General features: G+C 40.5%; 1 protein-coding gene across 2 annotated transcripts in view; it reads left to right on the forward strand.

Annotated features, from left to right (window-relative positions):
- The window catches only part of chl1b (cell adhesion molecule L1-like b), a 141,208-nt gene that overhangs the window by 113,267 nt on the left and 11,645 nt on the right, over positions 1-16,296 (forward strand). The window contains exons 24-26 of one of the 2 annotated variants that reach the window (XM_042339560.1): positions 6,316-6,354; positions 8,027-8,098; positions 11,786-11,917. In XM_042339560.1, the coding sequence (XP_042195494.1) occupies positions 6,316-6,354; positions 8,027-8,098; positions 11,786-11,917 (243 nt within the window). The remainder of the gene's footprint in view (positions 1-6,315; positions 6,355-8,026; positions 8,099-11,785; positions 11,918-16,296) is intronic. The other variant, XM_042339561.1, reaches the window with a different exon arrangement.

Genomic DNA, 16,296 nt, shown 5'->3' on the forward strand with positions numbered 1-16,296 from the left:
ATGAAATATAAAGGGAGAAGAGCGGTAAGCTTAAATTGTGAATGGCGTACCGAGTGTACCATTGCTCTGTTTAAATTCCAAATTGTAAGCTACCTTTTTTTGAGGTATCATTGTATTTGATATTTTTCGAATTCCACAGGGTCTTAATTCGTTTGGATTGGCAAAAAGATTTGTAAATAGCAAATCCTGCTGAGCCATGGCTCACATGTTAATTTTGCTGAGTTCGTAACTGAGATCAGTGTCTGAACACATCCCAGAGAATGTTCCACTGTCCGCCCGCACGCCACACATCTGGGAATTTGCTATTTGCACATCCTTTCATGAATCCCACAGTTTAGACTACCTTTGGGCCATCACAGCACTTGTGAAGTGTGGCTGATCCTATCCGGGCTCAAAGCCTACATGACAGCCTCTGATCTTTGAACAGCAATAGCGAAACGCAATCAGGTTCGGTTACCGCTCAAGAAAGGAAGCTGCTTTAGGATGAAATGTTTGGCTGTGCAGGAGAACAAAATATTATTGAATTTTTATTAAATGGCAACTCTGTTCTTACACATGGTAGGAAAGAAATGGCTTGGTGGGCAGTACAAGATAATTAAATGTCACGTTCAAGCAGTGTAAATTGCTTTGTGGTTGTAATTTTAACTTGCATTCTGTGGTACATTGAATGCTTTTTAAATTAGTTTTGTACTAAGCCATCATTAAATTACAACAGATGCTTTAAAGAGACTATTATGATGAAACATGGATGTCTCCTGTACCTTCAGCGGACAATTAGATGTGCAGGAGAGAAAAAAGTTTCTTGGCTGCGTTTCCCTCAGAAACCCTAGTTTGTTTCAAAATCTTTTCATTATGGAACAAAAGGCGAAGTGCACTTTTATATAAATAAGATGAGAATTTGATTGTAAGAGTTATAACATTTTGCTAACTATGGCTTGGGTATATTAAGAGAACACAGCAGAGCAAGGCTGGCCACGTAATCATTAAAATGAAGGACAACATGCAAGCAGACTTGAGAAGAATATTCTCAATTAATTACTGAATAGAGAATTTCTGCCTTCCCATTTTCGTCTGATTATAGCCCGCTTCTGGCATTGTCATTTACTATGCATCTCTGTTAAATTATCCAGACCAAACATTCAAATCTTACTGTTTGAACTCTCATTCCTTTGTGCCAACCAGCCAATTTAAAGCAGCTTATGTGAACAAAGCTCATTTCAGGTACTTCACTGGAAGTTTGGGTGTCTGTGAAGTGTCTTATTTAGTAAAATTCAGAAATCTGGAAGAAATGAAAAGATGTGCCAAGTTTATAAGCTAGTTATTTTTTATTGAATCATACTCTTCCCGTTGCCATTTATTCAAGAACAAGCGCGAATACTCCCCCGTGCCTTCAAATGCAGAAAATAGATGCACATCTTATCATAAAAGGTGATCTAAGATGTCATTTTCATGCAATTGCCACTGTCCTTGTTAATAAGAGTTGGCTGCTGTGTTTTTGTGTTGAAAGCTTTCAACCAACGACCATGATTTCTTGGTTCATTTAAAAGTGAACGTAAAACATTTGCTACGTTTTTATCATCTGTGCTACAGTCCCATAAATTCCACTGACGATTTTATTCCCACCTTCAGTGCCGAAGAAATAGTGCCAGGCAATTTTTGGAATAAATGGCACTGAATATTCTTGCGGAGAATTTTAAAGATTAAGCTCTCATTCTGTACAAATAAATGTCAGACCCAAGACAAATCCATTATTTAAAATGCTAAATCATTTCAAAGTAATAAATAGAAATTATGCGAGTGGGTGTCCTTGCCTGCGCACTAAATTCTCTAAAGTTTAAAAGACAGGGCCACAAGTGATTTTCGGTTAATAGATCTGAACCAACTGACCTTGGAGCATCTATTGCCTTTCGTTTAAAATTAACCAAATGTCAACAAACTCCAAGGCAAGCAAAACAAAAGCAGGAGATTGATTATTTAACAATTATTTCAAAGGATGACCTTCTAGGTAGCCTGTGAACTGTGGAGCAGGTTTATATTATTCAGTGCTAAAACCCACACAGCAGCACTCCAAATACATTAAATCGCGCAACTCCCACCTTCGCTTTGTTGGCGGTCTGCAACCGTGATCACTTCATCTGACAAGTTTGCCGTCCAAGTTATGTTGTCGAAGTGAAGTGAATTGAGACAATGTAAGAAAAAAGGGTAGGCGGTGCGGTTTTTCAGGAGGTCAGCTTTGCGGCAACCTTTCTTGATAAAGAAATGCCGCAAGATTGACCTGGTTCGAATTATGTTCGAAGTTAATAAATCCAAGTGGTGATTCCTTTGTGGAAATCAGACGTCCATCACCCTATCTCGAGGGTGCCCTGTTCAGAAGATACAGAAGATAGATAATAATAATAATAATAATAATAATAATAATAATAATAATAATCCTTGCATTTGATATAGAGCCTTATCACGTCTTCAAGACGTCTCAAAGCGCTTCACAGAATATACTGTAAAGTGAACTGACTGTATATTTTGTGAGCGAAACGTGGCAGCCAATTGCGCAGAGAAGCGTCTCACAAACAGTCGTGGATTGAGTGACCAATTAATTATCATAATAGATCGAGTTGGAATGGGCTTCCTCTTGAGTCCGTATTTTGACTTCAATTCTTAATTAAGAAATCGTATTGACTTCTTAATTAATTTCTCAAGGTTGATTCTTTTCTGACAATTTGGTTGAAACGAGACCCAGCTGTACTGCTCCCTACACGCCACTGAACTTCATCCTCTCATTTCCTTTGCATCTGCTCCACTTGATCTTGTCACTGGTCTTTCTTGGCCTGATAAGCAAACAGGAGCAGTGGTAAATATCACTATTATTAATTCATAGCACTGTTGTCAGTTCAGAAAATGCACGAATCCATCGGCCAAATAATACAGGGCAACGCAAAGAAGCATGGAACTCAATGTCAACAACAACAGCGGCAACAAATTACATTTGTTTAGCACCTTTCACGTCAGGAGGATGTCCCAAGGTGCTGGACAGTCAGGATCTGCACCAGAACTGGTGGTTGGGATCGGGAGGGGTGGCGCGGGGAGGGTAGGGGTAGGAGGGTGACCGAAGGCACGGTCGAACAGGAGGGTCTTGAAGCGAGGCATGGGAACGGGCAAGGCGGAGGGACTGTGGTATGGAGCTCCAGAGGGTGGGGGCATAGAGGCATCAAAAAGATGGAGCCAGCAGTATCACTGTTCAAGGGCAGTCTAGCCTTACTGAGCACAAAACAGTCAAGAAAGTGCTGCAGATTGAAGACTGTAATGGGGAAGCTCGTTCATTGCAAATGTGTCAAGAGAATGTGCTGGGAGGTAAAAGTACAACTTAATAAGATTAAAACTCTCCCGTTCAGCCGGTTAGGACGTGACTAAATGTTTTGGGCTTCGCTGTAGTCCGAGACAAAGCTAATATCATAAAAATGAAGGATAAACACCGAGTTCAGAGGAAGCAGAAGGTCCTTACAATCGAATATCATTAACATTTAGGGTTCAAGAGCGGTTGAAGAGTAAAAGAAGATTGGCCTTGGTAGTGTCGCCTTGGTAACGATGGAGACTGCATCATTTTATTCTCTCATTTGTGCTTCTCTGCAACTTTGGATGGTCCCATGTCGTTCCAGTTCTCAGTGTTAGTGCAGTGCACAGTTGTCTAACATAAAATCCATACATAGAGGCTCAAAGCAAATAAAGATTGCTTCGTACAGCTCGTCACAGTTGGGTTAAAGTAAGCCTTGACTGCACGCGCAATTTTATTGCATTTATAAAGTAAAATGTAACTGGCGCGGTAAACTAAATGACTGGATTCTCTTCCCCCCGCCCCACACGAAAAAAAGCCAATTGATTTGAAAATGACAAAATAGAATCTTTTGGAATTAAATTGATAGCGATATTTTGTCTGTGGCAAGCTGAGGTCTCGAGTTGAAATGCTGGCAGGAAGGGTGTGAGCGCTTTCTGAGTGAGGAAAAATTGGATTTGCACAGGATGTTGGCACAAAAATGCTGGCATTGCTGCAGCCCTTCTTACCAACGTGCTACAGGAGGAAGTCGTTGCTGTGTTTCACAGGACGAGGAGAGACGTCGTATTGCCGTGCCTTGCCAGTTGAGCTGAGCTCACAATCTTTCCTTCTCACTGGTGCGACTAATTACATGGGAGACAATAACGTCGCTTCTCTCTACTCCAGAGCATATAGATATATATTTTGAAACAGAGAGAGCACACAGGCTGCTTCCGGTCTGTTGGACGATAAATCCTCACCAACATTTTTTTTCCTCTTCTCGAAAAGAAAACGCAATTAGAACATGCTCCCAAGGTGATTCCTATCAGGTGCTGCCTCAGACCAGAAAACATGCACACAAGCCCCGGGTGTGCTTTACAGATGTGGGCAAATGCAAACACGCGGGCATTAGAATACTTATTAAATTAAGTTTTCAATGCGGTCAGTAATTAAATTGCTGTACTCTCTGGGTATTTGCGAGCAGCTCAAGCTTACCAGCAGAACACGTAATAAGAAGTAAAAGAAAAGAAAGAAAATACCTGCTAAGGAAGCCTCCATTTTTCAAACCAAATTCACGGTGCCTGGATTTATCTGTCAGTCAAGCCTAAAAGACTGCTTTGCAGCCTTGAATATATCCGGCCTTTGCTTTCTATCAGTCGGATCAACACACGACACATTTGTTTTCCAAAAAGCATCCTTGAAGATTCATGTACCTAAACTAGAAGTCACATCACATTGTATTTGTCTGCTTTACCCTCAATGTATGTATTCCACCTTTTCTTGTTTCCTTTCTCCCCCACCCCGGAGTTTTCTCATGTGTGTGGATTGGATGTGAACATACTGGAGAAGCAAGGAGAATGATCACTTTACTTTCATGCTCAATTTTTGATTGGCATTGTTTACCGGCAAGAAAATAGAGAGAGAAAGAGAGAGAGAGAACAGCCTGATATCAAGGAAAAGGCTGATAATTGTGTGGGAGCACAATAAATTCTGTGAGGGTTGTAAGAGATTATCTTTGTCAGTGAAAATGAAAATGCTGTGAATTTCTGTTGGCATAACATGTAAGTAAGAATCATGAGCATTATTTCTAACATTCTGGAAACTGGTATCAATGTCTCATTATTTTCTCCATTTTAGAATCATAGACTATTACAGCACAGGAGGAGGCCATTCGGCCCATCGTGTCTGTGTCGGCTCTTTGAAAAGAGCTACCCAAATCAATCCCACTCCCCCCTTGCTCTCTCTCCCCGTACCCCTGCAAATCTTTTCCTTTTTATAAGTAGCTATGGAATTGCGTTTTCTAACTTGTTATTGAATCTGTTTCCACCATCCATCGGACTTCGCAGATCTAAATTTTCATTGCATTTTTCCCTAATTCAGGCTTCAATAGTTCAAACCAAATTCCGATACTTCATGTAAAACACAGGTCAGCCAGTTTTACTCGACTTCTCTTGCCAACAGCGCATCTTGATTAGCTGTGGCAATGTTATTGAGCTGAACAGGTCATCCTACTTCAGATAGTGTGCTCTGACCTTACAAACTATTTGCCTGGTGATGGTCAAATCCAGTCAAAACCCTCTCGATGAGGACAGGCAAATCTAAGGACCAGGTTCCAACATAAGCAGATTTGGGAGTGCAACACTGCTATCAAAACTTACAAATACTGTCATCTACTTAAGATTTGCAAGTTTACATTAGGTGCCACAGTTTGCATAAATATTTCTAAGATTAACATAAAACCTACTGTAACTTTTATAAAATAAACATAAATATGTAAAGTGTTTAATCTCCCCTCTTCCTCTTTGGCAGGAGAAATCCAGGCACCCACCACCAAACACTGAAACTCTATCGTGTCTTCACATAGAATTGTACAGTTCACAAACTATCTCTATGTCACTCAAGTGATCTTTTGAATGGCTCTTCACCGTTGTTCTCTAGAAATAAGATTACAGATGGCCATAAGATTGATTTATTAATCCTCCTCAATGAAAATTGATCCCAAAGCTACCTGAATCCAGATAAAACAAAGATTTGACTTTGGTCAGAAGGAAAAACACAGTTTTCAATTCGCTTAATGTTTTTGGTTACTATGTCAACCCTTAGTGGTTAAATATAATTCATTTATAATTAATATAATCCTCACACTATGATGACATAATAGTCTACAGAATTTACTGGTAATGATGTACTGTTTTGATATTCTGGGCACGTTCTGCTGTTTGGTAGGAGTCATGCATTCTGCCTTGTAATATATTTTAATACCTTTTTGTTTTGCTTCTTCCTTAAAGATAATTTTCTACCGCCCACAAGGAAGACAGGTGACGAAAGTATGAGCGTGTAGTGTATTTTCAAGTAGCACAACTAGTAATTACTAACATAAACTAGAATTAGTGCAATTTGCTCTAGATAATACCAAATACTTGTCAAATAGAGGCAAGCATTTCCAAACAGGGCTCCAGTTTCCAATCATTAACAGAAGATAAGCACAATGATCCCACCATACTATCGGGAGAAGCAAATGCATCCTAATACTTTGAATAGAAGAGTGACTTGCACATCACTGTTCCTTTGCAACTTATCTTGTTAACCAAAATGGGCTTTCATTGGATCTGGAAGTAATTTATATACAGCTATAAGCAATCTTAGCGCAAATAGACTTGTAAATACCTGAAGCTTATTCAGTGCAAATTGCTGTGTGCTTTTGACCGTGCTTTCAAAATATTTTTTGGGGGGGATTTTACATGCAAAACAATAGCTTTATTGCAAAATAATTTGGTTATTTGGTCTGCAATTCAATAAATCTAACTCGACAAATTATTTTATGCCAAATACAGTCTACAAGGAGCTTGGCTTTTAAACATATATGTTTTCTTGTATTACCTGAAGGTATTAAGATAAAGATAATAGATGTTTTGTCACTCACCTCTGGCAATATGCTTGTTTGTGCTTTTCGCCCACAAAACAAAATTGGTTGGTTCAAAAGTAAAAATGAAATAAAACCATTTAAGAACTGAGCAACCAATTCTCTCCTGTGCTCCAGGACCAGTAAATCTTTTGGTACAAACACAGCGCAAAACACTCACATTTGCACAAGGGCCCAGTGTTATTTTCCTTTGCAAATTAATGCACAGCCGAAGAAAGGGATTTCGACACCATGTCTGCAAGGTGAGACAATGAGTTTGTTACACAGAAATAGGCATAAGAAGTTGTTAATCGTTCGATTCAAGTAGGGGTGTGTAACAAAAACTCTCCTCATGAGAGGAGATAGTAATGTAATTCAAATCAACTTAACTTTGAGCTAATTGGCCTGTATTGTGTGAACCAGTTTCTTGTGGGTACCTCATGCATGACCGAGAGATAGGACTGTTTCTGGATGAAAAATATTGGAATCCCTGTGCTCAAGAGGCTGGCCTGTTAGTATTAATACAAGGGAAAGGCAAACAGTTCAATACCAAACACAATGATTCCCTTAATTATCAGTTACAGATATAAAGGGGGACAATGTGTTTGTACCAAGTTGAAAATGTAATCGTATACTCAGTCATTCGAAACCTCCAGTCCAATCGATTTCTAATCTGTTCTGTTCGCAAATATTTTAATAATGTCAAATTTTATTATGCATTAATGCCGCACAGTAAAAAAGAGTATGGTGGACAATGGGGTAAAAATCCACCTGGTTCTCCATGTGCTCTATTTTTGTAGCATCTCAGACCGTCCAGAATTTGGCAAATTTGGTATTTCTTAAAAGAACTTGCAGCAAATCAGCTTCACCACGACGACTCCATTGCAGAACTTGCCAAATTCTGGGATGGCCTGAAATGCCGAGAAAATAGAGCAAACGGAGAGCCAGATGGGAATTTATCCCCCATTGTGTCTAATATTTATGTGCACTGTATGCTTTCTAAGTAAGTGCTATCATGTTCCCTTTATTTGAGTTCCTGTTATTTGTTGATCGTTCTGTAAATTCTCATATGCCTATTTCTGTGCTTTATTTTTCAGGTTTCTCCACTACTTTCTCTTTTCCAACTACTTCTCTTTCCCCAGTTGCCAATGATTCTCTGTCTTCCATAGGTATTTCACACTTAAGTTGCATCTCACCCTGAATTTCAATGACCTGAAATTCGGAGTTACATATTTATAGGATAGTGTTTCAAGTACGAAGTTTTTAATTTTCTGTAGACAGTCGATTAACATACCGAGATCTGTGAACTTCTCCCTGCTGTGTATGCATCTGTTCTCCACAGTCGAGCTTTGCCACAGGGAGCAGATGAGAGCTAAATTATCTTGAGTACCTGCAATAATGTTGCTTCCACCTCAACTCGGGACGTGTAAAATACATGTACAAGGGGCTTTTCTTTTAATATAAGAATTTAAATGTGCATTCCGAGCCTTGTTTGTGCCACATGCAACGTTGAAATGCACCGTTTCTGTCAGTTTTTTGCATGTTGTGTTAATTCTGTGCGACCAAAATAACAAATTTACACATACACTCATCTGATCATCTGATCGAGATTTTGGGTGCATGATCGCTTTTTCACAGCTCCTGAAGGGTTTTCACACCAGCGAAAAAATATAAATGATATTGCATAGGTGTGAAAATGGAATCTTAACGGTTGTGTCTTACGAAGCCCTGGCTCAGAATGGTCATGGAATGAACAGCATTTTGTATCAGACAAAGGTGTATTCTGTGGGAAAGAAACTCTGCAACCGATTCAGGGCTACAGATCTTATAGGTTCTGGATTTTCCTCAGTGTGAAAGAACAATGGGAATCCTCTGTAACCAATGTGATATTTCTTCTCTCTCTCTCTCTCTCTCTCGCTCTCTCACACACACACACCCACACACACACTGAGTGGCTGTGTACTTTGCAATGGACAGGCAGTGGACCGTTGGTTAACATTCTTTTGGGATGTGATTAATATGAAGTCACTTTTGAGAAGACCTTGAATTACGTTAAAGGCTAAGATACCAGAAAAACAATATGCTTGGCTTTTCTGGAGGAGACATGGCTCATGCTAAACTACTGCTTAAAATGCACTTCTATCAGCAGTCATTTCCCTGTGCTCACCAGATTCCTGTTTGTGCATCGCTTAATGGCAGATCTGCACAGCCCTTAGTGAGAAGCTGGGTGAAAGCAAACGTTATTCCATCGGAGTTCCAGTAAAGCTGACAGATAAAAACATAATGATTTTTTTTCCACACTATTGCCTGTAAACAGTCTGCTTCTTATTCGATTACTTTGTCAACAGCTTCAGCCATTTGTCTCATTCTGTATCCTTAAGGTGCCTAAACTGACCAACCAACAAGATGAAAATAACAATTGTTTTCTCCCCTCGGAGAGACTGCACAATGCTGGTGCGTTACTGCAGTATGGAACATTGTACAGTGGGCTGTTCTCTACTCGTTTCACGCTTCAACATGGAAATTACCTGAATTGGCCTTTATTCAGTTTGGTTACCTTTCTGCAACTGCTTCCAATTCGATCGTTCTCCGGATCAGACCCTTTGCGGAGGAGAGTTCCATTACGAATTGGCAAACAAACCCCCGGCCCAAATCCTTCTCGGACATGTTTGTGTTATTTGTGTGTTCCATCCCGCAGTGAGCCACGCCGTGAACTTAATACGAATGCCGCAGCAAACACGCAGTTATTGCTGATTTGCAAAAGAGAATCGAATCAGCAGCAACAGTTCCCTCAGCACTGCTATAACTGATGATTAATTACAAAGCCCTGCAGTCTGCATGCTACTGGCAACGCTGTAATCTAACCTTCCTCTTTTACTTCTGTTTCTGCAAATAACAACGCTGCATTAATGCAATATTGCTTGTCTTGTTACTTATTCAATAGTTCCAGTCTTGCTGAACATCAGCTCTTCTGTAAGTGCAACGTATGCAAACATCAGCTGGATTCCAGGAATGGGACATGCAGCTTCTGAATTTTATGTTGCATACATGAATAACTGTAAGCTGTTCTCCCTCTAATTTTTATAGAGATTGTAGTGAATTCCCCTTTGGGCCTATTAATGTATCTATTTCACTAGCCACACAAACCATGATTAATTCGGCAGATCAATGCAGTTTATTTCTGTACAACTCATTCTCAAGTTAGCGTCAGCTTTGGTAACTTTTTATCAGAACTTAAAAAAAAAATCGTACCATCATTTGATAAGATATTTTGCATTGTAATTGCCCATTTCAAGGTGATATTATGAGAGCTAATAAAGTAACGAATGTGACATAACTTTTATGATATAATCCGATTATACTTGCAATACTTTCTTCAAATCCCAACAAATGTATTGGAGTTTAATTTTCTTAATGCAATTTTCATAGGCAAAGGTAAATGGAAGATTTCAGAAGCAGTAAATGTTTCAAAAAAATTCCACATCTTAGAAGGGCTAGAACCTGGAAGTGAATATTCAATTCGTCTTATGACTAAGAACTGGTTTGATAACACTAGCATTTTTGAAGATGTTATAGAAACAAGGGGAAAAGGTGAGGAATCGGTTCCATTCAGAATCTAGTGGGAACATTTTGTTTTCTTCCACAAGTTTAGAATAAAATCATCAACCAATCCATCCCATGCATTTCAAAGTTGTTTTTCAACATGAAATCCAAGCTTTTCTTGCCAAATTATAAACGGAGCTGGCTTGAGAATAACTTCCCGCAAAAAATAGCATTGGATTTTCTTTTTAAATCTCGTGAAATTATATGATGGTGGGACAAACCTGGATTGGCACAGGATGTTCAGCTCGCGAGGGTCTTGGGTTTCTCTGTATTACCGCTTTGCTTCATTCCTGATCGTCCACTTGCTTTCTCTTACTCCATTGGCATTGTGTACGCATGGGCTGCTGATGCTTTCTGCCTGCTTTGTTGGTTATTGTTGTTTTGCTTTATTATTCAGTCATGACTGCTCGTTAAAGCAGAATTGTTTTTGTGACACGATAGCACTGAATGAATCGGTATCCATGCAGGCACCAGATAATTTAATTTTGTTTTAATACAAAGAGTTCTCCTCAATTCCCTGAATAATTTCAGGTGTGTACAACAGATGTCAAGAACAATTTGCTCAAATTGTTATCTACCATAAACTAACCGGTTATGATGCAAAATGTTACCCATTATTGTATTTTATAAATATAACTACGAAACTTTACCTTATTTGGATTACATGTAGCTTGGTGGATACCTAGGATTGAGCTATAAGGCAGATGCACTGCCAGTAGGTTGATTGACATCACGAAGCATGAAGGCAAAGTCTGAGCAGTGTATTGATAGTAACCCAAACAACAAGTGATATAGAATTCTCACTCCCTCTTAGGCTATTTTTTAATATAAAATATACAAGTTGCGTGCACCTTCAGGATTTACAGATTTCAAAAGTACTTCGCTTGCTTTACCTTTGTTATATCCGGAGAAAGTGTATTGGTTTGCCTTTTGGCAACTCAAATTCAAGGTTCTAAAATTCCAAGACTGAAGGCTTTGATAACTCCTTTTTTTCTTGCTTGTCGCATGCTATCAAGTTAAACATACCTTGTATATTTTATATATAAAACATAGTCAGGAAAAGTGTTTAAAACCACTTATTTTCCAGATAAGGTGTATGTGTAAAAATGTTACTGATGTTGATGTATTATCTATCAATTGCACAAAATGTTAACAATTTGTCTTGTACGGTATTTCTCTTTCTGATGGTTAAAAAGTGTCTTGTTTCTCTAATTGCTTCTTTTCTTAATGATTAATTATATGACCTACAACAGCATATGCTGGAATTCATGGAGGAATATCTACACAAGGATGGTTTATTGGCTTAATGTGTGCCATTGCTCTGCTTACTCTCATTCTGCTAATCGCCTGCTTCATAAAGAGAAACAAAGGAGGAAAATATTCTGGTACGTACCGAGTCCTTATTCTATGGTGTTTGTAAAAGTACTGCACACTATTTCTACAGATGTGCGTTGGAAAGAATAGTTCCTCTCTTAATTGAAGGTAATTTCCCAATGAAGTCTGCTGAAAAATAATAATAATAATAATCCTTGCATTTGATATAGCGCTTTTCACGTCAGGAGGACGTCCCAAAGCGCTTCACAGAACACACTGTAAAGTGAATTGACTGTATATTTGTGGGCGAACGCGGCAGCCAATTGCGCACAGCAATGTCCCACAAACAGTCGTAGATTGAAAATGACCAATTTATTATTGTTTTTGGTTTTGGTGGATTATTATTAGGCTCTGTGTGGAGTAAGGAAACTTGCCCAAGGTTTCGCCCTCTGCCTGGAATTGAACTCAGGTCTCTCACTTGCAAAGCGAGTGCTCTAACCACTGAGCTACAGGACTCCAAAATGGAACGAGGTGGGAGGAGAAGGAAAAGGTCAAAACCGAGTCAGAACAGACAGGTTTAAAATATGTTCCTGGTTCGTCACACGTTCATTTAATTCAAAATAAGGTCACATTTTCAATTCAGTATGCAGTTAACTAGGATGTGTGTGATCTTTACTGCAATTGACTATTGTCTGATTACCAAAAAAGAATCACATTCTTTTGAATCACTCAGATTTTTTGGCTGTTACATTTGTCGAGAGTTGAACTAGACCCGGAACAAAATGACAGGGCTCTACATGTCCGGTGTAATATGAAGGGAAATCAAATCGTATTAAAGATAACAAAGTGGCCCAAATGGAGGTTGTTATTACGTTCACCTTGCTGTGAGGAGCGAGAAGTATCTAAACTCATCTAAAATTAGCCAACGGCAATGCAACCAAAGCTGTTTGTCTCTGTTTTGTTGGGGTCGGAAGTGGGCGAGTCAGATCTGTCTGGATCTGAATCCAAAGAAAGAGAGTGTAGGCGTAATATATCTTTGAGTCCCAGGTGAACTGGTTGCTGTTGGCCTTAACTTTCTGTCTATTGAACGAAAGGTCAAATTATGCTGAACGTTTATCCCTAATCAATAGGACATACGGCTGTGAAGTACTGTTTCTCCTGAAAATAAATTGCTCCTTCCACCACAAATTAATTTGATTTCTAGACTCTAGATTTGTTGGTCATCATGACTTGATGATTCACCAAGCCCTTAATCCAAGCCTCTAACAGCCAAAGCGTTGTCATCTTAACATTTTAAGAAATCTGTGAACACTAATGATTGTGTGTCTGTTTAAACCATGGTTTACCCGCAACGCATAATAGACTCCCCTCCTCTCCCTTTCCCTCTAGGACCCATCTAGAATATAGGTCCAAAAAATGAATAAATAAGTATGTGAAATATTTCAAGTTTAAAAAATATTTTGTACGGCAGTGTGTGTTGGCCTTTTTTTAAAGATCGGCTGGAAAATTAAATGGTAAAGACAGCATGACCATAAGGTCTGGGCCAGGCAGGGACCTAGTTAAGGTAAACACAGAGAAAATTTGATCCTTGTTAGCAGGGAGCTGAACAAAAATCAAAAACTGCTGGAAAAGCACAGCTCAGTCAGTGGAGAGAGGCAGCTTAACAGTCCCCAGTGTGATCCTTCAATAAGAGGTTTACACCTGCAGAATTAATCTCTCCACGACTGCATGAACAGACCTGGCATTTTTAATAGATCCTTTCCCACTTCCCCCTCCTACCCCCATAAAGAAATTGCTGGCGTCGCAGTTTACATGGAAGGAGGATATGGGTTTGGAATTTGCCTGGTTGCTGGAGGCTGGAGTTCAAACAGCTTCCCATTACCTTGCTGAAATGTCACAGGTGTATGCTGCATGTTCCCTCTCCGCAACTCCCCCCTCCCTTTTAACTGACAATATAGGTCATAACAGGCTGTTTCAACCTGTCCAGAATAGTGAAACCAGAAGACACGGCCTGCGATTGAAGGGGGTAAATTCAGAACGAATCTACGCAAACACTATTTCAGTGAGTGAATAATGAACAACAACAACAACAACAACAAGATTCCATTTATAGAGCGCCTTTCACGTCAGGAGGACGTCCCAAGGCGCTGCACAGTTGGGTCATGACCCGAGCAGGGGGAAATGGTCAGGGTGAGGGGAGGGAAGGGAGGAGAGAGGAGGGGGGAAATGGTCAGGGTGAGGGGAGGAAGGGGGAGGAGGAGGAAGAGAGTCGAGAGGGGAGCTGAAGGCACGGTCAAAGAGAAAGGTTTTGAGACCGGCCTTGAAGGAGGAAAGGGAGGAAGCAAGGCGAAGGCACTGGGGGATGGAGTTCCAGAGCCTCGGGGCTGAGAGGCTGAAGGCCCGACCACCGATAGTAGGGCCGTTGGGGCCGGGGACGTGGAGCAGACCGGAGCCAGAGGAACGGAGGGTACGGGCAGGTAGGTAGGGGGATAGTAGGTTGGAGAGGTAGGAGGGAGCAAGGCCGTGAATGGCCTTGTAGGTGAGGATGAGGATCTTGAAATCAATTCTCTGGGGATGGGGAGCCAGTGGAGGCGAGCGAGGGTGGGAGTGATGTGGTCCCGAAGGCTGGTGCGGGACAGTACACGAGCTGCAGAGTTCTGGATGACCTGCAGCTTGTGGAGGGAGGTGGCGGGAAGGCCGCGAGGAGAGAGTTCCCATAGTCCAGCCTTGAGGTGACAAAGGCGTGAACCAGGGTTTCAGCAGCCTGTGGAACAGGCTCCCAAGGGAGACGTTTGAAGCAGAAAATGTTGATTCCTTCAAACATAGGTTAGACAGTTTTCCTTTAGGAAATAACATTATGGGATATAGTATTTGGTAGTTCGGGACATATGTGCATGTGACCGCCAGGAAGGTGGAAGGTTAACTAGATGGACCTTGGTCTTTTTTTTGTCTAGCATTTCTTCTTATGAATCTTAGCGTTCCTATAGAATGGTGCGCAGAGCGGCAATGCTATTGGCTATTTGTCTTTACATCTTTACCTCTTCCCCTCCACACACATGTAAGTGTGTGTGAAGCTATTTTCCAGGGCTATGCATATCCAGCACTTTATGTTGACAGTTCTGATGTCCAGTACTCCGAGCTACTTTTCATCTATGCTTAACAGAACAGTTTGAAACCCGCCGTCCTTTATTAGGCTCTCAAAACAGCCACTGTCTCCAGAATGCCAGATGCAGCTGATAGAAAGAAAGGAGGAATAGCTGTTCAAAGCAATTTAGGAGCGACTTTAATTCAACCACAGAGTTATTATTTCCTGAGATAAGATGTTAAAGGAGATCGGATAATGCGTAGCTGTAGCTTGGAGACTAATGCCTAAATCTCAGTCTTGACTGATTTTTTAACTCAAAACGTTTCTATATATAATAATTGAGTTTTTATATAGCGCCTTACCACGTCTTCGAGACGTCTCAAAACGCTTCACAGAATATATAAAGTTACTTGACTATATTTTGGGGGTGAAATCGGCAGACAATTGCGCATAGCAGGTCCCACAAACACTCATGAATTGAGTGACCAAATGATTATTATTATTATTTTTTGAATGGGTTATTACCTCCCCAGAAAAGCGACCCGCCATTCGGTTAACAACCGGGTTCCTACTTCCTGCTAGGTAAATAGAGGCGTGTGGAGTACGGAAACTTGCCCAATGTTTTGCCATGCCCGGGAATCAAACACAGGTCCTCTCACTTGCGATGCGAGTGCTCTAACCGCTAAGCTACAGGACTCGACATCTCACTCAGCTATCTTGACCCTGAGTTCATCAGTGTTGCCTTTGTCATGAGGATACGTTACGCAGCCGCATATTGATATAGAGGACAATCGAAAGCTGGAGAAAAGTTACCAGGGGAAGGGGGAGATTGAGGTCAGGACACTGGGAATCCTTTGAGAAACAGCATGATGCTGCAATGGGGATACGGCTGGGTGGGTGTTCTGGAAGGATGAGATCGAATGGTTTCATCCAAAGCTCTTTTGTGGTCCATTAACCAGTAAGTGAAATTGATGGAGTCTGACTGACTGTCTGACTGACTGAGGCAGGTAACCCGATAACAAGAACAACAACAACAACTTGCATTTATAGAGCGCCCTTCACGCGGGGTAGAGTCCCAGAGCGTTAAACAGGAACGTAACTTGTAAAGCAAAGTTTTTGAAACATCCAGTGATGTACAGTAATACACTGCACTCACAACACTTCAGGGAAAACAGTAAAATATTTACGTCAAAAACTTTCAAGCATAGGCAAAGCCATGAGGCGATAGCTGTACAAGTAATAACATTCCTAAAGCATTGTTACTGTATGAGCCGAACACCAATGCAATTTATTTTCATATGTCACCACTATGTTCTCCCACTATAGCACTATCACCTTCAAAACTAATGAATAATCCATCAAAAT

This window comes from Callorhinchus milii, unplaced genomic scaffold, assembly GCF_018977255.1.
Source record: "Callorhinchus milii isolate IMCB2004 unplaced genomic scaffold, IMCB_Cmil_1.0 Scaffold12, whole genome shotgun sequence".
Lineage (NCBI taxonomy): Eukaryota > Metazoa > Chordata > Chondrichthyes > Chimaeriformes > Callorhinchidae > Callorhinchus > Callorhinchus milii.